The 27,403-nt window shown below is 36.7% G+C and overlaps 1 protein-coding gene across 4 annotated transcripts in view; it reads left to right on the top strand.

Annotated features, from left to right (window-relative positions):
• Positions 1-20,985, top strand: part of ERCC6 (ERCC excision repair 6, chromatin remodeling factor) — a 43,102-nt gene extending 22,117 nt beyond the window's left edge. For 3 of the 4 annotated variants that reach the window (XM_021539296.3, XM_021539287.3, XM_085582502.1), the window contains 14 exons: positions 604-739; positions 7,337-7,507; positions 7,938-8,114; positions 9,446-9,562; positions 11,041-11,136; positions 12,914-13,132; positions 13,848-13,958; positions 14,394-14,513; positions 15,529-15,623; positions 17,157-17,302; positions 17,388-18,086; positions 18,716-18,917; positions 19,239-19,317; positions 19,749-20,985. In XM_021539296.3, the coding sequence (XP_021394971.3) occupies positions 604-739; positions 7,337-7,507; positions 7,938-8,114; positions 9,446-9,562; positions 11,041-11,136; positions 12,914-13,132; positions 13,848-13,958; positions 14,394-14,513; positions 15,529-15,623; positions 17,157-17,302; positions 17,388-18,086; positions 18,716-18,917; positions 19,239-19,317; positions 19,749-20,177 (2,797 nt within the window). In that variant the 3' untranslated portion in view covers positions 20,178-20,985. The remainder of the gene's footprint in view (positions 1-603; positions 740-7,336; positions 7,508-7,937; positions 8,115-9,445; positions 9,563-11,040; positions 11,137-12,913; positions 13,133-13,847; positions 13,959-14,393; positions 14,514-15,528; positions 15,624-17,156; positions 17,303-17,387; positions 18,087-18,715; positions 18,918-19,238; positions 19,318-19,748) is intronic. The other variant, XM_085582501.1, reaches the window with a different exon arrangement.
• The last annotated feature ends 6,418 nt before the right edge of the window (positions 20,986-27,403 follow it).

Raw genomic sequence — 27,403 nt, 5'->3', positions numbered from 1 at the left:
TTCAGTAATTCTCAGAAACAGTAATATAATTATGAATAAGAAAATTATGAGAGTTTGAGGCAAGCTCAGATCTCAACATGCATGGATGATATAGTCTGCACTTTAGAGTCCTTGTTTTATCAATAAACTATGGTGATGAAAGTACAGTATATTACCAACATGAAGCAGAACACCTGTGTGTAAGTTCATTTGTGAGACTCCAGCTACACATTCTGCACATTCTGTATAATAGAAGTAATAAAATAATTGCTTGTTAATGATTTCTTTTTGCTTATAGAAACAGCAGTCACTGAAACCTGATTTGTAATATCACAGGAGGAAGTTCCCTTATGCCTTATTGTTTGGAGCTTTTCTATTCCTGTTTAGTTTGATAGATGCATCCATTAACTGTTCAATGAGTGGATTCTTTTAGCAGTAACCTCTTCATCTTCCTCTAAAAAACAGACTTCCAGGAAAACAAATTGCCAATTAATTTCCATAGCTCTCATATTCCACTTAAACCATAAAGTATGTCATTTTAATATGTGTGTATTATAATGAGCCACTTAATACAGATTATTTATTTCACATTAAGGGTTTTTTTCCTTGAATATTCTATTTTAGGTATCAGGGATTGGGTCCAACGGTGATTGTTTGTCCAGCTACTGTGTTGCATCAGTGGGTAAAAGAATTCCATACTTGGTGGCCTCCATTTAGAGTTGCTGTGCTTCATGAAACTGGTTCTTATACAAAGAGTAAGGTAATGATTGACATTCATTTTGAAATTCTTGAGGCTTTTTTTTTTTTTTTTTTTTTTCCTAGCCAAAAAAATGTCCCCTGCTGCTTAATTGCTTAATGCTTCTGTGTAGGAAAGGGCTTCTTGTGCCCTTTCTCTGAATGTATTAAAAGAACAAAAAGTCCCTTGTCTTGTATAGATTTCATAGTAAACTGGACTAAAAGGGGGTTGACATAGAATACATGTTTATTATGATGAAGACTTGTATTGCCTGAACCAGTTAAACATAGTAACAGGTTTCTTGCTTGAGTTTTCCTTGTGCTGTAGTCCATGCTAGGAATTAAACTACACTGCTTGTACATCAAATAAATGCTTATAACACATGTGAATTCTCTTCTTGCATTTCTTTGCATCACTATGTCATTGATCCGATATCTAATGTGTTTTGCATGCATGGGTAATTTCTCTGCAGTTGGTTGCTGTCACTTGGTATCACTCACCAGTTGTTTTAAGGAGTGCCCTTTCTGTCTTTCAGTTTTCTTTGGCAGTCTCTTCATATGCATGTTCTTAGTCTGTTTCTTTAGTTGGAAAGCCTGACTTACCTGAAGTTTGAAACTTTGCAGGAACAAAACAAGGAAAACTTAGATTTTTATTTTCCCCTAGTCTTATATTTCAAATGTTTAAATGAGTTTTCAGGATTCAGCAAAGCATTTTAAAATTTCTCTTTAAATATTTATTGAATTTCTTGTAATAACATTAAGATTATATGGTGCTTAATTGCACTTGATTAAACGTATTCTGAAGTAATTGATGCAGTTACAGTACATAGCAAAAAAGGAGTAGCACACTCTAATGTGCTAATAGCTTCCTGTTGTTCAATTAATTTGGTGTGTTTTCAAGCCCTAAAAATCTGTTGACCTCAATAACATGGTTGCATGTCTTCCTAAATTAAATAATGTGTGCTTATTTTGGGATATTTCTTAATAAATGGACTTGACAGATTGACTCAAATTTTTCCATCTGCAGGAATAGTAAGGTTTTTGAGATTTCACCTTCCCACTGTCATCCTTCAAATGCCTATTCAAAATTTAAAGATGCAAGTACTTTTGGACAGATTTAGAGAACTGAACCTAATGCCTCATCTTCTAAGAGCTGCAGTAGTGCTTTAAACAGGTGTCCCTGATAAGGTCTTAACCACATGCACATTTTTTTCCTAGATGCCTCTTAATCAGAAAAGAGCAAGCTAAAGTAAGGAAAAAACCCAAATTTCCTGTTTCACTCCCCCCTATGCCTACAGTAAAAGTTTGCTGCTAATAAATTAGCATAAGTAACACTTGTGCACTGAAAAGATATCACATAAAATACAGGACAGGTGATTTACTCCTGCCGAGGATTTATTTTCAAAATACATTATGAATAATTTAGTTCTGATCTTACAACAATTCTGTTTGCTGATAATATCTGGCATTGCAGAAGACCACTTTTGCATATCTTAACTTTGTAATACTCATCCAGGGACCATTCTGCCCTTAAGTCCTGGCATAAGACATAAAAGAATAATTAAGTTAAATAAATATTAAAAAAGTGCATAAGTTCTTTGAGATTAATTTTACTTAGCCAAAAGCTAACTCCCTGTTCACCTGTAATCTCAATGTGGCACAAGCTTGTTTGGAATTAACTGACAATTCCAGGGTTTACCTGTTCTATTTGTGTATCCTAGTTCATCATAAAGTAAATGAGAAGAGTTTTTTGTTGGACAGCTCCAAGAGAGAATTGGGGAATTAAACTTTGTTACCAACTTTGGAGTGAGAAAGGTCATTTCAGCCTCTGAAGAGGCTACAGTTTTCTGAACCAGTGGAGGAACATTACTGTCCTCCAGACTAAATGGACATCAGACAGTGAAAATCTTAATGGATTTTGAGGGCTACCTTATCCTGTAGTGGCTGGCCAGCAGGTTGTGGTATTGCAGCTTATTATCTACAAGTGTATAGAAGAGGCATAGGTGATTTCTAAGGACAAAGATTAATTGTAAAATTATTGGATGAGAATTTTGGAGAAAAAGGGTTAAGGGTTAAGCAATGACAGATGTCCCATAAGGTAAGACAGTATTTCATAGCAGAAACAAACAATAGCTGAAGTTTCATTTGATTAAATTTAAGTTGATGTTTTAGGTGAGATAGATTTATGTAATTTTTCCCATATCATTGTCAGGAATCCTGTTAGCAAATACTAAATCTTTCAACATTGGTGAAATCATATGGTTTTATGAATAGGCATTTTCTGGTGTACCTTCTAAGATGCACAAGCATTGATGCAACAGCCTGTCTCCCAGTTCTTCAAAGTTGCCCACAGAGGTATTTCACTTGACAGTGAAGAGTAGGGAAAACATCTGTTCTGATTGTTGCATCAGTTGATTCTAGGCATTACTTCCCACATCTGTTCAGTTAGTGACACTTCTTTAGTGTTACAAATGGACTTTGAGCAGCGTGGTAAGTGAAAGACTCTCTGATTTTTACCATTTTACCAGTCTGTTTTGGTTTTCTTTGCAAGCAGTTACAGGATTTTGACAATAATAGTATGAAATGACGGTGTGAATTGTGAGCACCAGATTGGCAAATTTTGTCAGCCTGTTTCAGCTCAGTCATTGAGGCATCTCACTGCTAAAATATTTGTGGAGTTTTTAGCATATGCAAAGCTTCAAAAGAGACATATGTTATTCTTTTCCTAAAATAACAATGGTAGAAAATTATGACAGTAGAGGAGGGAAGTATAAATTTCCCATTTCACCCCTTGAAGATTAAAGGTCTTTATCTATAAGAGAAGGCGGATTGGTATTTTAGATGATGGAAGGAAGACACAGTAGCAAGTGGGAGGGGTTTCCAAGACTTTTGAGCTTGTTTAAGGCATTTGGATGAAATGTAAAACTTGCTCTTTTTTTAAAATTATCATTATTTGTGATTACAGAATATTATTTAGCTCTTCTAGAATGATAAATGTGCTTAAGTTGGAGCAGTAGGTGGAACCAGATGTAAGTAATAATCTTTCCCTATGAAGTCAGCTTTCAGTTTGAACAAGGTATAGCATTTGTGGCTAAATGTCCTGTGGTGCCATCTTATGCTATTAAGCTCCTACTGTGGTTTATACTCAAATCTGATCTGTAAGCATCAAGTGCTCTGAGACCTCTAGGCCTGAGAGAAAAAAAAGAAGTAGATCTAATGTAGTGTGTCACAAGTGCTTTTTATTTATGGTATAGAACAGAAGGTAAGGAGAAAAATTTTTAACAGTGTTTGGAAAAAAGCCTTCTGAGCAGAGAGCTTGTCCTGTTGTTTTAAAACTTCTGTTGGCACATGAGCATTTGTAAACCCTAGAATATAAGAGGCAACATAAACTTTGGTTATCTTGTTTAACATATGATGTATGGAAGGAGGCTGTATTTTTTAAGTTCAAGGCTGAACTTTTAATTTCTTAATCTTCAGAAGCTGTATCACTGAGGTTAACAATTCCTTCTGATGTCACATACTGTTTGTAAATGTGTAGCTTTGCATTCCCTTATTCTGGTCAAATGCAGGACACACAATTCAGCCCTAGAAAGTAATTGTTAAGTTCATCTACTTAAAGATGATTTCACATATGGAAAATTTTAGACTTTCTAGCCTCACAGTAGAGTACATAGTCTACGTGTAAAAAAGTCAGTTTCAGAGGTTACAGTTACTGGCATGATTGCATATGGAACCTGTGCTTTAGCCAAAGGCTCTATTTCTGAGTTAAGGACCAAACTCAGATAAAATTAGTATCATGCTCCAAGAAGTAGCATTCTTGTTAAATATGTAATAAGTGTTTTAGCTCTTTTTATTGCAACTTTTACATTATTAAACATTATAATATGTTTTTTTGAAGCCTCTTCGTGGTGCCATTTAGTTTTTTGTTAGGACAGGGAAATAATAAAGAGGTTTTATATGTTGAATTTATGGATCCCCAGGCCTTAATGGTTGGTTATGAGATGGTGATAAACCTGCTGAAGCATGTACTTTTTGATTCACAAATAATATATTATTAGATAAGTGACTAGATACTATCTCTGACTTGCCTCAAAGATATCTGAATGTTTCTTGAATTTTGTATTCTTGCTGGTCTGTCTTTAAGTTCCATTTTAACATGCACATTTCTGTCTAAGAAAATTACCATTTTTAATACACAATACATGGGAGTTCAGATTTCAGGTCCTCTTAAATATTTTTAAAAGACCATAAAAAAAAAATCTTATTTCTGTAAGCATCAGTCCAAAAAATTGTTCTGTTTTTGTACCTTCAGAAACAAACTTGTAGTTACACTGAGGTACCAACAGGAAAAAAAAAGCATTTGCTTGGAGATATGTCCTTAGAATAAATCATGAACCTTTTAGATGCAAGAAATGGTGCTTGCCAAAATTCATCCTATCTTTGTACATCTCATGTGCTCCAGTGAAGACAAGGCAACACCATCAATTTATCACCCCAGGCTGGGAGAAAATACTGTCCCTGAACTGTAAAGGCCTGAAGTACTGTGCTGAATAAAAATGCAAGTTCATAATTACTCAGTGTACTCACATGTTCCTCTATTCATTAGCATCAGATAAAGGCCAGAGTGCAGAATTTCAAAATTAGGTAACTGTTGTGTAATCTGGCATTAGTAGGATTTGTCTCTTTCAAGCACACTTTTTTAAATTTAGTGTTACAGTGCATGACCTGAAATATTTCCTTGAAGTGTATTTCCAGAGAAAAAATAAAATTTAGACATGCCTTAATCTAATTAAACAAGAAAACTGTGGATTAAAGAAATAAAATTATATTTTAATATATATTATATATATATATTTATATATTTTTATATATACAAAATATTGTAAAATAGCTTAAATTATAAAATACCACACCCTCAAGACTTTGTATCCAATATTAGATCTGTCAGCATGTTTTAAAATATTTAGAATTATTCCAAGAACTGGACTTAAAGTGAAGGCAACCTTGAAAAGGTACCAAATGCAGTAAAATGAGATTTAGTAATTGTTGTGGTGTGAGTTGATAAAATTGTGTTGTTCTGTTTCTTCATTGTCAGCACAAATCCTTGTTTATTAAAAATTTAGCTTGAAGGAAACTTTAATTAATTACAGGTTCAGTAAATCCTGACTAGGATTCTGCCTTGGTGTGTTTACAATGAATGGCCTTCATGTGCCTGTGTTTCACTTCTGTTCTCCCTGCTACCTGACAGCGTGATTTATGGCTGTTGTTTTCTACGAGTCCACTGTTTGCCCTCTAGGAGGGATTGGTCTCTTGAGCCTCCATAATAACAGCAGCACTTTCACAAAACATCTTTTAATGACAAGAGTGTAGCATTCTGTAAGTCAGGCTAATTGCAGACATACCCTATTAATTGCAAAAATTAGGAGAGGTTACATATTTTACAAGCTTTTAATTTTAAATCACCCGAGATGATTTGTCTTAAGTGTTTGGGTAGTGATGTCTACAATATTCTATGACAGACCATTGCTGAGACTCGAAAAAAGTTGCAGACTATGATAATGTACCAGGTAGAATTAAGCTTTGGATGTCCACACCTGCAGAGAAATCCTACTCTGTCTGTAATACAAATTATTCTAAAGATCACATATTCTCTTGAGAGTCGTGATACCAACATTAATAATGTGTTGTGGTTTTATCAGGAGATGATAATCAGAAAGCAGATATTCTTGAACAGTTAAACTCAAAAGAGTATTTTGAATCTTGGGGTGTGGGTGAGCAAATAGTTTTACAGTAAAAGATTATGGATATTGACACCATCTGAGTTTTTGACATGGGTTTTTCCCTTTCATTTGGTTTTTTAATTGGTTTTTGTGGGTTGTGTTTTGATTAGAGGTACTTCTAGTAATAAGGCATTTGTCTTTAGCAAACTTGGTGGTTGTACTTTGTTTTTCCCTTCTCATCACCTGCTGTTTAAGTCTTCTTGATTTATACATGGAGGATAAATGCAATAAAGATTAGTCCTGAACACTGTCAAAAATTATATAGACTGTCCCTGCCCTACATAAATTGCAGCTATAAAGGCAAGTATATACTTGGGGAAAAGTTAAAGGTTACAAGAGAAACACAAAATTTGAGGATTTGTAGCAACTATCTTACTCTTATAATGAGAAAGGTTAGACAGAATTTAGGATTAAACAAATAGACTTTTGTTTTTCAATATTTCACTTGTTTAATTTTTCTCTAACATTATTGCTTGCAGTACACAAAGCTGGGTTTGTGAAGTGAATATAGGAGAACTTGAAAAAACTCATTACCTTAATCAAATCCAATGTTTGTTTTTTTCAGACACTGCCTTTAAAAAATTGAAAATAAAAAACACTGTTTCCTTCTGACCAGGCTTTTAGTAAATTCTGATTTGCTGTAACACAGTATTCAAGTGCTTCATTCTTACACATATGAGCTAAGAATCATATAATCAAAATCTTGCATATACTTATTTTCTTTGCAAAGTAAACTATAGATCTGTTTTTATAATGCTTTTTATACATACCTTGGATAGCAAATCTCTGTGTATAGATCTGAGGAGTCTGTCCCACTGACAACATGCACCTTTTGTTTTTAGGTGAAACTAATTCATGAAATTGCTTCATGCCATGGAATTTTAATTACATCTTACTCGTACATCCGTCTGATGCAGGACGACATCCACACGTATGATTGGCATTATGTCATTCTGGATGAGGGTCACAAAATCCGAAATCCAAATGCTGCAGTCACACTTGCATGCAAGCAGGTACTTTATAAAAAATAAATTTAGGTGCTCTGGAGGGAGGTTCCAATATCTAATAGCCTATCATAAAAATGTATGTTTGACTATTAATAAAGAATAAAAGCATACATCACAATGGTCTGTATTTGACTATTTAACTTATTTAACATTTTCAATGCATTTACATGGGTAAATTTATACAAGTATGGTAGAGGGAAAAAATTGAAAATTTGATATTTAGTAATTTACCAGTACTGATAAATGTCAGATTGCTGTTGTGCATTTTCTGCTAACAGTCTATTGCAGAAATCTGTTTTTTTCATGAGTATGAGGCCACATATTTTGACATGAGAATTTATTGATGGTGAAGTTTAATATCCTCTGAGGTAGAAGGCAGGATACACCAGGAACCATGAAAATAACTTTATTTTGGTTTTGTGGTTTTTATTAATAGTTCCGTACACCCCATCGAATCATCTTGTCTGGCTCCCCTATGCAAAATAACCTAAAGGAGCTCTGGTCCCTCTTTGACTTTATATTCCCAGGAAAATTGGGAACACTCCCTGTGTTCATGGAGCAGTTTTCTGTCCCCATAACCATGGGAGGATACTGCAATGCCTCTCCTGTCCAGGTAAATGCATCCAAAATATAATTTTGTTTGAAGGAAACTGTTCCAACTGTTGCTGTTGTTTTTTAAACCAACTTCTGAATGTACTTAATGCTGTATGTTCTAGACACTAACCAAAAAGAGTTGTGTGTATGCATTACTGCTGGTTGTGTAAAAAACATCATTCAACTGAGACAGTTTCTTTTATACAGGAGTGGAGCTTATACACAAAGTTTTCTTGCCAAAAGCCCTAAAGTTTAGGTCATTAGAAGTATTCTTTGGTATGAAGATAAACAAATTGGAGTAGGTGGTGGCTGATCCCACATTTTGATGCATTTAAATAGAACTTCTCCTGTTTGCTGTCAAGCTTTGGCAAATTATGCAGTAAGAGGAATCCTTAAATCCAGTCTAGAAACAGTTTTTATTTTAGAAAGCTACATTAGGTGTTGGAAGTCTGGAAGTAGATAAACTAATTTAGAAAGCAAAAAATTACTTGGGAATTTATTTTGAATGTCTGTTAATCTTTGTAGTTGTGGTTCTCAGTATTGATGACAGCTTAAATATTTTTCCGTTTTTAACTAGATAGTAAATAAATTGCATCATAATCTCCAAACTAGGTTTCAAATAAATGCTATTAAATTTGTATCCTTTTAACTGCTGTTCGTAATGTTTTCCATGCATGCATTGCTGAAGTTTTATTTTCTTTTCAAGTTTAAGTACTTCTCTTGTATATGTATTAGTAATTTACTAAGTTGGCCTTTCAATTGTTTCTGTATATCAATAATTTATATTGTTTGCCTTGTTTTAAGACAAATTAAGGTATTTTTAGCCATTATTACAGCTAATACCCATCTCACACATCCATTACCCCTTAGAGAACTATATACTCCGTTTAGGGCCAGAATGGCCTTTAGTTTCTGTGACCATGGGGATTTTCTTGTATCAATTTTTTTTTAATTCTCAAGTGAGCACTAATCTTGACTTATTGTCTGGTAACCACCATTGCTGCAGGCTTCTTTTTTGATCTTCAATATATGTATTAGCACTTTTTCGTGAGGATCTTGGTTTTGTACAGATTTATACTCACTTCTTTCTTTGCTTTCTAAATTAAATCTCTTACTTTTGTTCTCTTTTAAAGAGAAATCTGAAGTATCTGAGGAAGCCTTACTTATTCAGTTTTATTGTTGCTAACATGAATTTCATTGCAATTCATGTTGTATTGAACATGTAACTATAAATCCATGTAAAATAAGACATCTAATTTTATTAGGATTTTCCTGTTGCTAATTTTGTTAGTTGCTAGAATTAATGTCAAGAGCCAAAATACAACTTGTGCCTTTTCTTCCTTTTTTCAGGTAAAAACTGCATACAAATGTGCCTGTGTGTTACGGGACACCATAAACCCCTACTTGCTACGAAGAATGAAGGCTGATGTAAAAATGAGCCTTTCACTTCCAGATAAAAATGAACAGGTTTGCTTATTTTCACTACTAGATCTGAGTCCTTTCCCTCCCCAAAACACAATCTTTCATGAAAATTTGGAAATAATTTGTGCTAGTATCAGATAAAATGGTGGTTTAACTAAAGATAAGGTGTAGAGCTTTCAAGATTCATAGTCGTTCAGCATTGTACTGAGTATTAAATTACTGCTGTCGTGCAGGGTCTGTATGAGTTCACTTATCTAAAAAGTAAAGGATAGATGAAGTGTAGTCAGGGCTACTTAATACTGTCCCCTTGGGTCTCAAGTGCATTGAAATGAGTTGTCTGTCTGTTTCCTTTTCTACAGCAGGAAACAATTCCGCATTGTTTCCTGTCCTAGAAAGATTAATTTGGGCTGCAAATAATACAGAAATACCTGTCGGCAGTTGTTCATATTGCAAGCTAGCTGGCCTATACATTATAATAAATTTTCAAAATACTAGCCTTGTGGTCTGAAATTTGTTTGCTTTATTTACTACTAGGTGGTATGTTTCTTTAGGGAACATTTTCATTCAAAGTAGAGGAGGTTGAAAGTATTGGTTAAATGAAATTGCTACTAATAGTCAGTTGAAATTATTAGCTTCTTCTCTTCAGGTTTCATTGCTTCAGGCATTTATGTTCTGTCTTGACTCCTTTCCTGTCATCTCACTTTAAAAGAGAAGTAGACATGTTAGTTTTTGTAAGACAGTGCTGAAAGGTACATAATAAAGAAGTAGGCTGTGTATATGCAGTCTAATGATCATTTTTTTAGCCACTTTTTAATTTTTATATACTATATACTATTATAATAATATACTATTATAATATAATATTTATATACTATATACTATTATATACTATTTTAAGCCAACTCTTTAATGTCTAGATATTAAAGAGTCTGGGCTCCTTAATCTAAAGAATGTGATCATAGACAGTATAAACAAATGTGATTTTTGCTCTTGCCAGTCACAGGGCACTACATGAGTTTGATTTACAGCATAATGTTGGGTGCCTTGCAGAATGCAGAAAAGTGATTTTGTTCAATTTTAGCCCATCAGAGCACCTGAGAAATCATTATATTTCATGCTTAAGGTCTAAAGACAGGACAGACCACATCTGCTAAACTTCTGAGAATTTGCAAGTTATAAGGGATGTGACAGACACAAAGTGGAAAGAGTTTACTATAAACACAGCTTTGAGAAAATGCTAACATTGCACAGTTACCTCATTAAAAGTAGAAAAAAGCAGCACTTCCAAAGCTAAAGTGATTTGAGGGGAAAATCTAACTACTGGGAAAGAGCACATAAAACCTCATCAAACTCATCTTAATGATCATTCTCTAAACATTTTTTTTTTATTTCTAGTGATTTCTATGCAGTAACTTTTACCTTAGTATTTCAGTATGTCAGACATCTGTGAAGCTTCATTGTAGCACATGGTGAAATTCTAAAATTCACACAGGTTGGGCTTGAGTGGTTGGTTTGTTTTGTAGGTCCTCTTTTGCCGTTTGACAGAGGAGCAGCGTCAAATCTATCAAAATTACATCAACTCTAAAGAAGTTTACCAGATTCTCAATGGAGACATGCAGGTGGGCATTAATAAGCATAGTGATGGGTAGGGTTTGATGGATAAAATCATGGACTGGCCCTTGCACTCTTCTTGCTGGATTCTGAGCAGTAAGGGGAACAAACACACTGATCTCTATTCAGTTTTTGTAGTCGTCTATTTTATTTCTCAAAAATGTTAGATGAAATATATTTGAGTTAGTATGTAGTGACATGACCAGATAAAAGTAAGAATGAAATGAGCTTCACAATATGTTTGTGATCTTGGAAATAAATTGTGGCTTTTTGGATGACCTGTTATAGGTAACTGTATTCATGCTTTTAACTAATTACCCAAGGAAAGCAAAGGAAAAGCATAGTTAGTCCTGAGAGTACAATTCAGGTGTGATAACTTTGTTATGCAATAGTTGATGATTTCACAGTATTAACAGAAAGTAGAGCAAATAAGCAAATATCCTTATTACTGTTATAGCAGTCACTTCTCAACATCTTCTGCCTCCATTCTCACAGTGTAAGTGTTGAAATTGCTGTGGCCTAGTGAAAGGCATCATTGGGATACATTTTCAGTTGCTGGCTGCTGCTGCCTGTGTAGAATCTGCTATTCCCTATAACTCCTCCGTTGTACACATCTGGTTCATTTGACATTTTTATGCATGCAGTGGATGTGTCTCCCTTCCATTTTAGCCCTTGTTTGTAGGAGGAGGGGTATTATGTGTTGGCTATAATGTGTCATTTGTCATATTTTCTTGTCTTGTGAACTGTGAAATCCGTCCTTGCTGCATATCCAGTGGCTCCAGTCAGTTGTATGGTCAGCATGGCCAATATGTATTGCAGTCCCATGTACAGAGCACATTGACTTTATTACTGTTTTGTTTTTATTTTTTAATTTTGCAGATCTCACAAAGGTATAGTGGGCAAGTTTTTCAAGTGCATAGCCATTTTAGTTATACCATTGAACAGTTCTTTAAGGAGCTTGTTCTTTTAGAGATGGCTTGTACAAGACTAGCTGCAGAAATTTACCAAAGATGTTACAAAATGGGTTATATTTACTAGGGGTCTGAAAATTTTGAGTAGTAAATGTCAATGCTTTTATTAGGTATTCTGTGATGACAACAGCAAATCCCAGCTGAAAAATAACATTGTAAAGAAACCATAAATTATGGGCAGGCTCATCCAGCTTCTAGTGCTAAAAGATTGAGCGATTCACTGTTTCCAGCTAGTTCATTTTTCAGAATATTCAGAAGTATAAATAACACTTGTAATATAGTAATGAATGAATAACTGAATAGAACCCTCCTAACATGGCGTCAAAAGTGGTAATTTCAGTTTTGAATGTTTGTTCAAATATGTTAATTCATTTATTCTTTGTTATCAGGCACTCTGGTGGGTATACTGACTATCCTCAAGGTCTGTCTTAAGTTACCTACTAATATGGTACAAGTTGGAAGGAAAGACATGATCATTTCAAGAAACAAATTAGTGGCATTTTTCCTTTTGAGTGAGAAAAAACATGGCTTCACAGCTAGGAAAGGACTGTTTTACTAGTGTGGATATTGTTACAGAATTCCCTTACCATTGTCACCAGAATAGGCTCACAAGTACATAAAATTTCAATCACTTTCTTTTGTACTGATTTTTCCTAAAACTTTCCCTTAAACAAGTATTAGCATCAAAACATTATTAAAAATAAACATCAATGATGAGTGGATTAATCTATTGCTGTTTATTTTTTTTCCATAAGCCATATAGATATAAGTACTTGTCATGAAAATAGAAATATTTTTCTCTTGTATTCTTTAGATTCTCTTAGGACTATCAACTTTGAGAAAGATTTGCAATCACCCTGACTTCGTTGCTGATAGTCCCAGAATTTTAAAGAGTGTGCCAGATGCTGAAGCGGAGGATCCAAATCAGTTTGGATATTGGAAACGTTCTGGAAAAATGATAGTGGTAGAATCCCTGCTGAAAATATGGCACAAGCAAGGTCACAGAGTGCTGTTTTTCACTCAGTCGAGACAGGTAAGATGAGCTAATTATTTTTAGTTTTATCTGTTACTATTACTTAAAACGTGTGTGAGAGTTCCAAAAAACCTCTAAGTAGAACCACCTTTTGTAGTGTCTTTCTCATAAAATCAATATCTTACTGAAAATGTTACTGAAATGACTGAAGTCTCTGGAATAATCAGAGACCAGTTTCCAAACTCAGTGGGCTTTACTGGAATGACACAGCATTGTGGCAGTGGCCCGGTTTCAATACACTGGCCAAAGCTGTACCAGCTGTACCATGTGGTCCCAGGCTGTCCCTGCTGTGTAGTTTCAGCACACAGTTGGTGGTCACTTTGCATGCTCTGTGTAGTGCCTATGCACGGCTGATCCTCAGAATCGCTCCCTTTGGGACAGTGGCACAGGCAGTGACCTTTGTTTTCCCTGTGTACTCACAATTTTGTCTTCCTTTTGTGGATTTCCTTGGGATGTTTAATTATCTTAAAGCAGCTATGGCCCTGGACTTCCAAACCAAACTCAAATATTCTACTGCATTCAGCTGTGGTTTTTTTTGGTTTTTTTTCCATTTACATAAGTCTGTTTTCTGTCATTTAAGGAAGTGTTTCCAGTTTTTTGTTGTCATTGTTTGTTTGATTGATACAGCAGTTAGTACCAGAAATTCTTATAGGTTCATCATACAGGTGCTGAGTCTTCATGACTGGATTTCATTAAATCTTTTCCATCACCACAGATGATGCAGATACTTGAAGTCTTTGTGAGATACAGAAACTATTCCTACCTCAGGATGGATGGCACCACAGCAGTAGCTTCCAGACAGCCTCTTGTAACAAAATACAATGAGGTGAGATGTTCCATCCCACACATGAATACATATTAATGACTATGATTAAGTTCTTCCAATCCTTTTTGTTCTGTTTTTAAATATACTACTTCAGGTTGGAGACACTAAACTGGGGAGTTCAGTGAAATGAAACCCCTGTCTTTCTGAGAGAGGGGAAAAAAGTAATCTCTTATTTCATACGTAAGTTGGATTTTCTGATAAGAAAATATTTGAGAAAGGGGAAAAGCAATTTTTTGGATAACAGTAAATGAAATTTAGATCAGACTACTTTTATTTGTCAAAAGAAATACTAGATGAGCAAGGAAATGTGTTCCTTCTCTTGGCTTCCCTTGCATCTTTGCATATATGCTGATAAAATAATCCAGGAAATTTTTTTTTTTTTTAATGTTACATTTTGCTAATTCTTGTTTTAGTAAATTCTCTCTTGTGTCACAGGACAAATCCATATTTCTTTTTCTTCTAACAACTCGTGTTGGTGGCATTGGAGTTAACTTGGTTGGTGCTGACCGGGTTATTATTTATGATCCTGACTGGAATCCCAGTGTAGACACACAGGTGAGTTTGATTTATTACATTCCATTTACCAGCTAAGTTGAAATAAAACTGAAGACAAAATGACAGTTATCTCCTCAAGTACTGTTAAAGCACTATGTTGCTCTTTCCTAAGTTGTTGTTCCCAGCAATGGTCACTTAGGGTGCAGCTCCACGTTATGATTGCTCTTGTGGCAAAGCCAATTTAAGTGGTTCCCACCACATCCCCTATATGCTGTTATACCTTACCACTCTTCAGTATTGTTGATTCATGTAGTCAGTTACAGTGCAGTCATACAAACAGTTCAAATGGCCTGTGTTTTTAAAATAAATGAACCAGATGTTTCTGAAGGGAAAGTACAGCTGTGCAAGCTCTTGAACAGGCAGGAGTGTTGGTGATGACAATGCAGGGTGAGAAAAGGAGAAGAGATGCTGCTCCCATTGGCTTTCTCACTAGATAATGATATGTAGCTGTGACCTTGGAGAGCTGCTCTAAGTAGCTAGAAGTTTTTCTAGCTAATTTTTCTCATCTCATGGTGTGGAAAGACTGATTTATCAAATCACATAGCAGTTATATGGTGCTTACAAGTTTGAGAGGAAAAAGCCTTTTTGTAGAAATCCGATGTAGCTCTGAGATCTGCAAGTGTCTGACTTAGAGTTCTGTCTAAGGTGGTTGGTTCAAGATGTTTGTAGGAAAGATTTCAGTTAAGTTAAAGAAGACAAATTCAAAGGAGAGGTGTGTTTTAACATTCTACTGTGAAATTTCCTTCTGGAATAAGTCTATATAAAGTACATATTCTAGGTAAAAGTTCTGATTTTAACATAATCTATTGATAATTTTTGCATTGATTTCTTGGTACAAATGCAGACTTTCTAGATCTTTTTCCTCTCCTGCTGAGTTAATTATCCTATGTTCTAGATATGCCACTTCTTAAAGTATTTGTTAAATATCCAAACTAAGTTTGAAAGAGTATTATCATTAGGTCTCTGTCAGACACGAGGAGAGACTCATCTGGTAACCAAACCTTTTGTGTTCCAGGCTCGGGAACGTGCTTGGAGAATAGGCCAGAAGAAAGAGGTGACTGTGTATAGGCTGCTCACTGCAGGGACTATAGAGGAGAAGATATACCACAGGTCAGTCAGAATGATTTCTTGGATACAGCTGCATGAAGAAAATGCTTTGAGCAAATCCAAGGTGGTGTAACAGTGACATAACTGTGCATATGCACACACTGCTTGTAATTCCCAACCTTGGTGATGATGGGCAAATCATAGAAAACTTTCAAAGTTTTTACTGAGAAATGGAGAACCTTTTTCTCATACTAGACTTCCAGGTGTACTGCTCCATCCCTAGCAGCAAGACCCATGTGCTAAATACACATTATCAGTCTGTTCCAGCAGCTGTGTCCAGCACATCCAGGATTCACTGTAAAACATAGTATGACTCATAGACAGAAAACAGTGAGCACCTTATTCAAAACATGAGACTCAACTAGTCTGAAATGCAAATTTAAATCATCAAGTTCTTTATATTCTCCTTGGGATGTATCAAGATGTATGTGGTACATAGATGCGTTTACTACTGTGCAAACCCAATTTGATTTTATTCCCAATTCATTCCAAAGTGAAAGAATTAAATCCCAATAACTACCAGTCATATTCATGTTATTTATTCCAAAGTGTAGCTAAAACCTTTGAAGTGCTTGTATTTCAAAATCAATGAAATCTTTTTGGTTTGCTTTCCTATTCAGCTTTCTCAGTAGTTAGCTTCACTCACGTGAATTCCAGACGACTGAAATACCCTCTTGGAAAATTTAGAAGAACAAAAAATTCTAAATAATGAAATGCCCACACTTACTGTTTTCCTGTGTTTTCTTGCCTGTAAATGAAAGCTTGGTTTTTTGACCACTGAATTTAAAAATAGTTTCCCTGCTTAATCTCAGCAGAACCAAAAGTGTGATAAAACTGTTTGAGAGAACTGATTTCCAGTTCGATTTAGGGATGTACTTTTTGTACAGAATAAAACAGATACTGCTTTAGGCACTATGTAGTACAAATATGGCATAGAAGCAGTTTTACCTATACTAGAAGATTATTTGCAGCTTTGTTCTCCTACAGATTTGTTCCTTTTGGTCATCTGCGGATGGGCTCTTTTCTCCTCAGCCACAAGTCTGATTCTCCTTTTCAGTGTCTGTCATCCAGTCATCACCATCAGACTGAGCTACTCTGCTGCTTTTGATTCCTCCAATCAATTGAACCCATAAAATGTTGTCATTTTAACAAGCTTTTTTTCTTTCAGGAGCTTTCTGATTGTTTTATTGCTACATAGGCAAGCTTTTCAATTTTAATGGACAAAAAAGTTCTAGCTGTGAAGTTATTTATTGCTTAGTTAGGGGATGCCCCATAAGACATCTCAGGATAGTGGTTACCTATTGTGTTATGAGGTTGTTGAAAAATAATAAATCCCTGTGTTTAGCAAATTACTTGGTTGTTTGAAAGTTACTAACTCAAGATGGTCTTTTGGAAACTAACATCATCTTCCCACTGCTTAATTGTTCTGCAGGGTAATGTTTGTGCTTATAGTTTTCTCTTTAAGTACTGTACTCAGTACTTAAACATAGCTAGACATTGTTTCACGCACAAAATATTTTGTTTATTCTTTTTTAGGCAAATCTTCAAACAATTTTTAACAAACAGAGTGCTGAAAGACCCTAAGCAGAATCGCTTCTTCAAATCCAATGACCTTTATGAACTATTTACTCTGAACAGCCCAGATGTGTCTCAGGGGACGGAAACAAGTGCAATTTTTGCAGGTACATGGGGTTTTTTTCTATTTGTTTGGAAGAAAAAATGTCTTAGTTGTTTGTTGAATAGATACTAATTTTATTCATCCTTCAGGTACTGGTTCAGATGTTCAAGTCCCAAAGCCACCTGCTAATGGCACTTCTAAATGTGATGTCCATGTTGCAGAAAGCAGCTCACACAAGAAGAAGAAATCCTTCAATTCCTGTTCCACCACACACATGAAAGATTCTTCTTCTAAAGCAATAGAGACGAGTGAGGAAACCAAGGGAACTTTGGAAGCCTTTGACCAAAATAGCTACGGAAAAGATAATGCACAAGCTGCTGCTGATACAAGTTCATTCAATAAAAGCAAGGAGGAATGCTTGGAAAGTGATGACAAATGCATGTCCCAGTCGGTGCCATGCAGTGCAGGGTCTGCAGCAAATGCAGAAGGTCTGACTGCCGTGGTGGCTGGTGAGGGACATGGAGCGACTAATGCAGATGTCAGGACAGATCTTAGCCTCACTTGTGATGCACCTATCTCTTGGGAAAAGCAAGATGCTAAAACTGAAGATGAGCAGTTTGATAGTAATCACTTTAAGTGTATCTCAAAAACAAAGCACAAGGTGGATATGCTGTCACATGAGAGCCACAGAGATAAGTCTAAGAAGAAACATCACAAAGATGCCAGATTTGAAGGAAAACGCATTCCTCATCTAGTGAAACAAAAGCAATACAGAAGGGAGAACAGTGAAGAGCAAGACTCAAAGAAAAATGATGACTATGTCTTGCAGAAACTTTTCAAAAAATCAGGTAACAGTTGTTTGGCTGCTGACTAAACAGAGGTATATAAAACCTAAGCAAATGAGAGAAAGAGCAGATCTTTTACTCTAATGGTTAGAGTACTCTGATGGTTAGAGCTACAATAAAAAACAAGTTAGTTCTGTTACTTTAGTGAAACTTAAAATGGTCATGGTTTAGATTTAAGTTAAATTTAATTCCAGTTGACTTTAAGTCCAGTTAAAAAATGGCTATTACCTTGGCACAAACTGTTCAGAGAGATCCTCATTTCTGGATATGGAAGTATATGCAGCGTTTCTCCTGGATATTTTCAGGGTGTAATCAACCTTCATTTACACAAGGGTTTCACTTCTGTCTGTCCTGTCCATAACAATAGAAATGATCAATTTGCCCACATAATTGCCAGGTCTGTTGTGAATAATGACCTCATCAGCACACCAGAAGTGATTTGCTGGTCAGATTGATTACTTAACTGATAAAGAAGGGGGTTCTCTCATTAGAAATTACTATACTGATGTGCTTAATATAATTACCCTGAAGAAGGAAAAATGCAATTGTGGCATTCACTTAAAAAGTGAATATTTGATTTTCACATAAATTAAGATATGTCCTCCTTCACCTTTTTTATCCTCTGGTTTTAGGGGTACACAGTGTTATGAAGCATGATGCCATTATGGATGCTTCCAGTGCAGATCATGTGCTGGAGGAAGCAGAAGCAAGCAGAGTGGCCCAGGATGCCTTGAGAGCCCTAAGACACTCTCGTCAGCAATGTTTAGGAGCTGCTTCTGGTGTGCCAACCTGGACAGGCACAAGTGGTCTTTCAGGTGCACCATCAGGAATAAAGTGAGTTCAGTTCTCACTCTGCTTTCCCAAAGATAGAGGAGTTGCTTAGGATGTTAGATACACATTTTTTGTCTTAGTTTTTGTAGTAACATGCATCAGTTGTGTGCATATTTTATATTTAATATAGGCATGAAAGCGTATTACAAGTGTAGGTAGTCTGCTCCAAAGTACAAAGAAAGCATTATTGTTGCACAGTAGAAGAGAGCTTAGCAGAGGGCTCTTGAGAACCCTAAAACACAAACCCAGTCTGTCTTTGAAAAAATTATCATTGCCATTTTGAGAAGGATGTTTCATGAAGTTAATTCTTTCATGGGTTTTTAGGAGTCGGTTTGGTCAAAAAAGAAACTCCATGCTGCTTTCTTCACATTCCAGTTGTGCATCACCTGCAAAGAAGCACAAGGTGAGAAACACAAGCTAACCTTTCTGTTTTAATAGCTGATATATGTGAATTGTTACAATTTATGCGATAAATCCAACTTACACTGTAGATGTGTCATATGCATTTGTTATGTGATTATGTAGAATTCTAGAAGTTTTAGTTACCTATTACTTTGATTTTTTGTTTCGATGAAGGCTAGTTAGATACAGCAGTCACAAATTGCACAATGGTTTGCATATCTATCTGGAAAAAAAAACTAGCAAAGCTTTTCTTTTGCTTCTTAAGTTCTAAAGTTGAGACCAGAATATATCACCTCTATGGTCTATTTCAGATGACCAAGTTCTGAGTGGTGGTGTTTGTTATTCAAGTCTAAACAACAGGCAGATTTTCTTTAATAGATTCTGTGGGTCTCAAAATGCAACTTTCCCCATAGCTTGTGTATTTATTTGCAGGATGGAGATACAATAAAGAAACAAAATATAAGGAAGTGTAGTTCCAGTGAGCACTTCAATGGAAAATCTGGAGAATCATCATCCAGTGCTCTGGACTCTTCATCTTTATTAGCTCGTATGAGGGCAAGAAACCACTTTGTTTTACCGCAACAGACAAGGAGTGAGGGTGATGAGAATGATCAGCCAGCACCTGCCCCAGTCCAGGGCTCGACAGAATACGATGAGCTGCTGGTGGATCTGCGGAACTTCCTGGCGTTCCAGGCCCGCGAGGACGGCGAGGCCAGCACTCGGGAGCTGCTGCAGGAGTTTGAGTCCAAGCTGCCTGCAGAGCACTCCTGTGTCTTTAGAGAACTGCTCCGCAATATCTGCACCTTCCACAGGAGCCCAAACGGGGAAGGAGTCTGGAGGCTAAAGCCAGAATTCCGATGACCCTTGATCAGTGAAGGCACCTCTGTGTCTAGCTGACCACCCTTCTCCTCTCAAAGGAGGAACACTGTGTGACTTTGAACAGTTTGAAGTATTTCGTATTCCTGAATTAATTAATGCCTTGAACAGTCAGTGGTGCAGGACTTGTTGCAGGCTTAAAGCTAACTTAATTTGTGATTTACACTATTTATATAAAAGTGCCATCTACCTCACAGATGAAACAATACAAACTGTCAGCACCTTTTCTTCAAAAGAAATCTTAATGTAAATGGGGTGAAGAACATATACTGACCTTTTATTACAGTAAGAACCATGGATATTGCCATGGGTTGTAAGACTTTGATTTCTGTGAAATTGCAGAAAACTACTTCCTTGATTTCCTGTTCATTACTTGAATGGTCATAGGGTACACAGTGTGCCATCAAAAAAAGAAAAAGGGGTGGAGGGGAGATGATTGTAGTTAGCATGAGAGATTTACTGGTACTGACAAGTGCATCAGAATCATTTTCTGTAATTTGCATCAGCAGTGAGAATTTTGTTGTAATCTTTAACTTGGGAAAGAGTTCTAATACCATGAAGGTTCAACTACAAAAAATGGAAAGTGCAGCAGGATACTGAGTTTACTGACAACTGAAAATTACGGAAAACTTGCTAAATTCCACAGCACCCATTAACACCATAATCAGCAATCCAGTTACAATCTCATACACCACTGGAAGTGCTTGCTCTACAGTATTTCTTAAAACTGAGGCAACAATAACTGTTACAGGTTTGTCACAGGTTGTGGACATAAAATTGAAATCTCACTAAATGTTCATATGTTTCACTGTGATTTATGACCAGTTACCTCCTACCACTTAAAATTTTATACCTTGATAAAGACTGGGGTGTTAGCTGGTCAGAGGGGAAAGGGTATCACTGTATTTTTCTCACCATAATGATTTTTGGGCATAGTTGGAGCATATATCGAAGTTACATGTCATTCATCTTCTATAGGTTGGGAAAACTCAAAGTTTCTTGACAGTTGGCTAAGTTCTAATAGCAGTTATTTGTAGCAAATCCAAATACAACATTGGGTCTGTCTACAAGGTCCTAGTGTGCTGCACAAGGAAATTTTAAGGTGGAAAATATGGACATATTTTGAGAAGAAAACCACATTGTTGTAGCAGCATTAAATTACTGTATGGTTTAAGCTAGGAATAATTATGTATGCCTAATGTCCTTCCTATCCCTATGGAAAGCTGAGCTAGTTTTAGCTTTTTTGTTCACTGTGAAATTATCTTGTTTACCTTAAGTGGAAGTACAAATATTAAAAGATGAATGGTGGAACAATAATACAGACTTACTTTTTGTAAAAAAAAAAAAATGTTTAGAGACTTCCAATGGCTGTTCCTCTTGTTTTTTGCTCAGTGATAGAGGTTCTGTAGAGATTTGCAAGAAGTGGTGCTTCTTGGCTTTTCAGAGGCTGGAATTAGGCAGGGCAGACAATTCAAAAATCTTTATTTTCCTACTAGCATTTGAAGATGGGACTTCTCCTAACATCTTTCTGTGATCCCATTTATATTCACTTACATTCCCTCTTTCAAAAAATGGTGAAACAAGGAACTTGGACTGCAACTGCCCAAGTTGGCTTAAAGTGGGTCAGAAAAAAAGTAAAAACAAACCAATTTTCTTTTTCCTTCAGATCTGTATGGAATATGGATTGGTTTGTGTGTCATGTTCTCATGCATCTCTACTTATCCCAGCAACAAACCAGGAATTCAGCAGTCAGCAAAGCTGCTGTTGTCACCTTAGCTGTTAGTTTTGGTGTCCTGTTTTATTTAAACTCACAATTTTAAAAACATTGTTTCTGTATACTATGGAAAGTTTGCAGCTTCTTGATCTGTTAATGTAAATAGACTTGCATGTACTTTTTATAAATTCTTGGCTTTTATGGACTTATTAAAAAAAAAGAAAAACAAAAGTTTGTTCCAGAAGTCATTGGGCACTGGGAAGAGTGGGCAGGGAGGTATCTTCTCCTGTATGCTGTGCATACAACCAAATGATTCATATTATCTTTAATTATATTTCCATTATCCATACAATTTCAAATTATGCATTCTAACTAGCTTTTTCTCCAGTACTTGCATTTGTTGAAAATCTTTCAGGACTGAAAAAGTATTAACATAATACTCAAAAAATATTTCTAAGTAGTTGATCTCAAAAGCATATGTGATTGAAGATTTACTGATTTATAGGTAAAAGTTTTACTTGAATGTAATATAGCTACTATGCATTTTAATGTAGTAGTGGTATTTCAGAAAAATTCTACTTTCATTCCATAAAACATCTGATTTTTGTTTGTTTAATTTTACCTTTATGAAGTGAATTCCTTTCACATCTTCACAGAATATCTGAAGTAGTTCCTCACTAGCATTAGTGTTGCATAGTCAATCAAATCTTACATTTTAGCTGTCTCAGTTTCCAAGTACTCAGTGCTGTAGTTGGTAGTTGCTACTTTATCTGTGCATGATTCCAAAAATCACTCATGTGGAATGTGTGTGTTCTTATATTTTGTTTCTTACCTTAGTCAAAAAAAGGGCATAAAGAAAAATCAAAATATAGATGTTAATTTAGGGATAAAGCTGGGAAAAGAACCACTAAATCTTACTAAGGAAAGACATGTCAGCATGGAGCAGTGATTGTGACATTTAAATTTTAAAAAAACATACCACAGGGAGCTACTGAAAATTTCTTTCCTGTAAAGATGCTAAAAGCTGAGCACCATGCTGCTGTGGGATGTGACTACCATTTGAGCAGACAAATGCAGTTGAATAAAAATCTAGAAAGCTAAATAGCAGAAACTTTGGTTGCTTGGTAAGCAGTTGTGGGAACTGTGTACACTGTTTAGGTAAAACATGCTGAATTGATACTTTCAACAGCAGAAATTAAAACATCGTAATTGTTCCTTCTGGTTTCAAACCATATTTGTAAAGTGTGAGGTAAGAAAACCTTCTTGCTTATGAAGATGTTTTCCATTGTCCTCCCATCCCATCCTCCTTTTACATTATTCCAGGTGTTTACTCTCCTGTATTCACCCTTTTGCTGAAGATGTGTAGCTAACCAAAACATGTCTGTTACAGAACTAAATTTTGACATAGAGAAAAAAAGACTTAACTAAAAGTTGTAGGTCTTTAACTTTTCTGGGCTATAGTGACCCACCACAAAAGAAATTCAAGTTGCTGAATGGATGGATTGATTAGAAATGGTAATTAAATCCGGTATTTTAGGATGTCTAGGTTCTGTCTGTGGCTTAGCCTGTTCTCAAAGGTCTGCACCATTTGGAGACTTGAGGCTGTTGCAGATAATGTCATCCTCCTAAATAAAGCTATAAAGAAGTGGGGTTTTACATCTGCAAGTTTTGGCTTCAGGTGACAGTCGCCAATAGACAGTTGTATTCAAGTCATAAGGTTAGCTTTGTTTTTGATTCCAAGATTGCTAAACCTAGCTAAATGTTGCTGTCTTCTACTGCTGCAATTCTCTGCCTTTCAATAAGCTACAACAGCAGGGATAAACTTGATTATTATTTTCTTCTAAAATAATTTTATTTATAAAATAAGGAACTGGGTAGATGAATAATTAAACTGATGGGATAATAACTAACTTGAATTCCTTTTGCATACTGCTGTGATTCATATATAAAATCCAGTCATTACAGTTTAAGCAGTTTTCTCTCTTGAAGGGAGGAGGTGTTAAAGAGCAGTGGAACAGCTGTATCAGTGATTCAGCAAGGAAAAATGATGCAATGCCTCTCGTGCTGCTGCTGGCTCTGCCTTCTCAAAAGATATATAAAGATGGTGAAAAATTTAAATATGAAGACACTCTGTAGCAATTTTATCCAAATTTGGCATATTCACAATGTGTGGGCTAAGAAATTACTAAATTTCTTCCTAATTTTTCCTGTTTCCATATTTTATATTTGGTAACATAGTCACTGAGGTTGATTTAAAATGTGGAGTAATCTACCTGCTTGGTCTTTTAGGAGCAAGAGTATCTGGAATTTCTGCTATAAACCTCTGGGTAAGTTTGGATGCAATGCTGTAATTCTGCATTGGTTTCTCCATCTGATGGATACAGTCTTTAGAGGGAAACAATGCATCTTTCAGATCCTTCAAAAGTGCTTCAAGAAATGATAGCATAGTACAAAGACAACATGGATGGAAAAACAGATAATATAGTATTTTATGGTCTAGATCATTAATTCAGCAACTCTTAAGTTACACAAAACTATCATAGAAAATTGCAGTGAGTGCAGTTTTTGAAGGGCTTGTATAGGGCACATGTCTAGGAGTCAGGATGTGCTGGCGAGTCTGCACTTGGGAGTTTATCTCCTCTGGGAGACGTATTTATATATTAGATACATGGTAAAAACACTCTGCTACTTAGGGCCATTTATAACTCTGTGTTCCAACATTGAGACTAAATGCTGAATATACTAAATGCTTACTAACTCAGTGGCTCTCTCCATCTACCCAGCCCTCACGGGATTGCTATTCTAGGCTCTGGGGTGATGTCACCACTCCTACTTCATGCAGTATTGCTGATGTGGTACAGTCCTGTGCCTTCAGCTGAAACTTAGAGAATGAAGCTTTCCTTAGTAATTCTTAACCTGTTCTGGTGAGCATGGTTTTGCTACCTCTCCTACCACTAAGAGTGAACAAGAGTCTGACACCTTTCATGCAAGGGCCATTCCTCTTTTCTTTTTTTAAATGTGCCTAAACTGTTACGGAACTGAGTGAAGCGCCTCGTGTTCTTGCTCCCTGCCTGAAAAACCCGGAGGAGACTGCAGAGGATCATTGTTTCATTCACAGAGCAGAAAAGTAATGTTCTTTTCCCCAGGAAGAATGGACCTGTTGTGAGTCATTAAATTAGGAACTACAGAACCAGCACAGGAATCATAGGAAGTGTCAGGCAGCTGTATTAAGAAGCAGCTTCCAGCCTGCTCTACCCACAGGTCTTACTGTTCATGCTAATGTGACAAAAAATGAGAGAAGGGATGGTGTGTTCTGACCTGAGCTCTTCCTTTCTGAATAGCAGGATTGGACTTGCCCTTCAGTCCAAACTTGATAAAGTTCCTGAAATGTACAATGAAGGCTCCCAAGTTTGCTCTGCCCACTAATGATACCATGCAATAACCATGCTTTTTCAATATTGCTATGCTATATTCTCCACCATGGCATCAAAGACCATGTGGCAGGCCATACAATAAATACCCCCATTCTTACCCATACGCTGTACCTGAGAGCCAGATGATTGTGAACTCTTCAGACCCAACAAGCTGTTTATCCAGTCATTTGAGAAAGAAGGGAAAGCAGTGCCAATGCTGAACTCCAGAGAATCCACCTAAAATTATAAGTTAACTACCTATCATAGTTCCCTACAGATGCACAGCTTTTCCTGGGCTCCCAAAGCCACACTACTCACAACACGTAAGTTGAGAGAACCTATTTTTATTGTACAGAACAGGGAGGTTGAAGCTTTGCACTAATTGCAAAACAGGACTAAGAATCATCAGAGGAGCTATGACCAACTCCTGCATAAGGCTTACATAAGTGGTGAGTCATGCAGTCTTACAGAAGAATGGGGAGAGAGGCTTTCATTATGTTGTTTGCCTAATCAGAAATATGAAAATAAAAGAACACAGCACTCAGTGGGTTATGTTTGGCTAACTGTAGGCTGAAATCTCTGCAGTTGCACTACGATAGAGACATTTCGTTGTTTGTGGTCCCAGCTTATATTAAACAGAGAGGATTTTTTTTCATAAATCTTTGCCTCTGGGGCAGAGTTAAGGTTCTTTGGGAACCCTAGCTATGTGTTCCCAGACATTAATGTCTGGAAGCAGCATCATGAGAGTAAAACTGAAGGTATATGCCTAGAGAGGATACTGGGAGTAAATGAAGAGACCCAAGGGCAGGGTAGGGTTTGTGAGGATAAGCATGTGAAGAAGCAGTGGAGTGGAAGCAAAGCTTTTTAGGTTGACTGAACAACAGTGTAGTGATGATTTCTCCTGTCTTACTACTCTTTTTCCAAGCTCTCAGGCAGGTAGCTGAATGGGTAGTATTTTTTCCAGCACTGTTGTTAGGCATGAGCTGAAATACCTGTGGCCCTTACAAAACAACTGGAGAATTTTGAGGATCAAAGTTAGCTGAAGCTTTATTTTCTGCAACATTGCTCTTTACATTGGTCTGATTAACCCATCACTGCTTCTCATTTTCCTCCACTAGTCTTTTGCAGTTCACAGAACAAAAATTTGTGACTGTGCAGAGCTGTGGCCTCTTTGTCCCCGTCTTACTTTCCTATAGATCCATCTAGTTGCTCAATGCAAATACTCCTGTCTAACATCATGTGGCTAAGCAGAGGAGCCAGTAGACATTTTTATCTGCCCCACAAAATACCTCCCAATACTGTCCTGCCTGGAAAGAGAGTACAGCACAATGTGGCACAAGAAGAACAGGCACTGCTGCATGAACCATCAGGAAGGTCTATTTGCTCCTCTATAAATTGCCAAACTGCCTTGAAAAGGACAACTATGCAGGATCCGTAGGGCTGGGGTTGGTTCATTTGGGTTGGTTTTCCATTTTAGTATGTCCTTGCAGATGGGGGATATGGAATCCCCTTCATCAACCAATGGGTGGGGAACAAAAAGGCAAATTATTGAAAACTAATTAACTCTGGGAAATAGGCCTTAAAATAGCTCGTCAGAATGTGTATTCCCGTCCCTATCCCTGAATACTTCGAAACCTGTCTGTTCTTGCTGCACTGCGCTAGCAGAACCCCGGACTCTGTCCTTAAAACCTCCTCCCCCTGGGCAGCTCCAGACTTAGAGCCTGGGGAGCTGCAGCCTCCATCCTGCAGCCCGGCGATTCCGCAGCCTGCGGGACGGGAAAGTGCCGGGATCCTGGGCATTCCTGGGGCTGCGGGACGGGAAGGTGCCGGGATCCCGGGTGTTCCTGGGGCTGTGGGACGGGAAAGTGCCGGGATCCCGGGCATTTCGGTGGCAGGGAAGTACAGAAGCTCTCGCCTAAGTCCCAGTATACTTTTTATTGCTACGGCAACGACGGGAAACATCAGCTGGGCTCTGCAATCTCCAAATCGTAGCCTTTTTCGGCTGAAGAAAGACGGTCGATTGAAAGGAGAGAGGTTTCGCAAGCGCGGTGCTCTTGGCTGACACCTGCGCTTCCCGCGGCAGC

The sequence above is a fragment of the Lonchura striata genome, chromosome 6, assembly GCF_050655825.1.
Source record: "Lonchura striata isolate lonStrDom1 chromosome 6, ASM5065582v1, whole genome shotgun sequence".
Classification (NCBI taxonomy): domain Eukaryota; kingdom Metazoa; phylum Chordata; class Aves; order Passeriformes; family Estrildidae; genus Lonchura; species Lonchura striata.
Note: the sequence above shows the minus strand (reverse complement) of the source record. Positions and strands in the feature narration are given on the sequence as shown.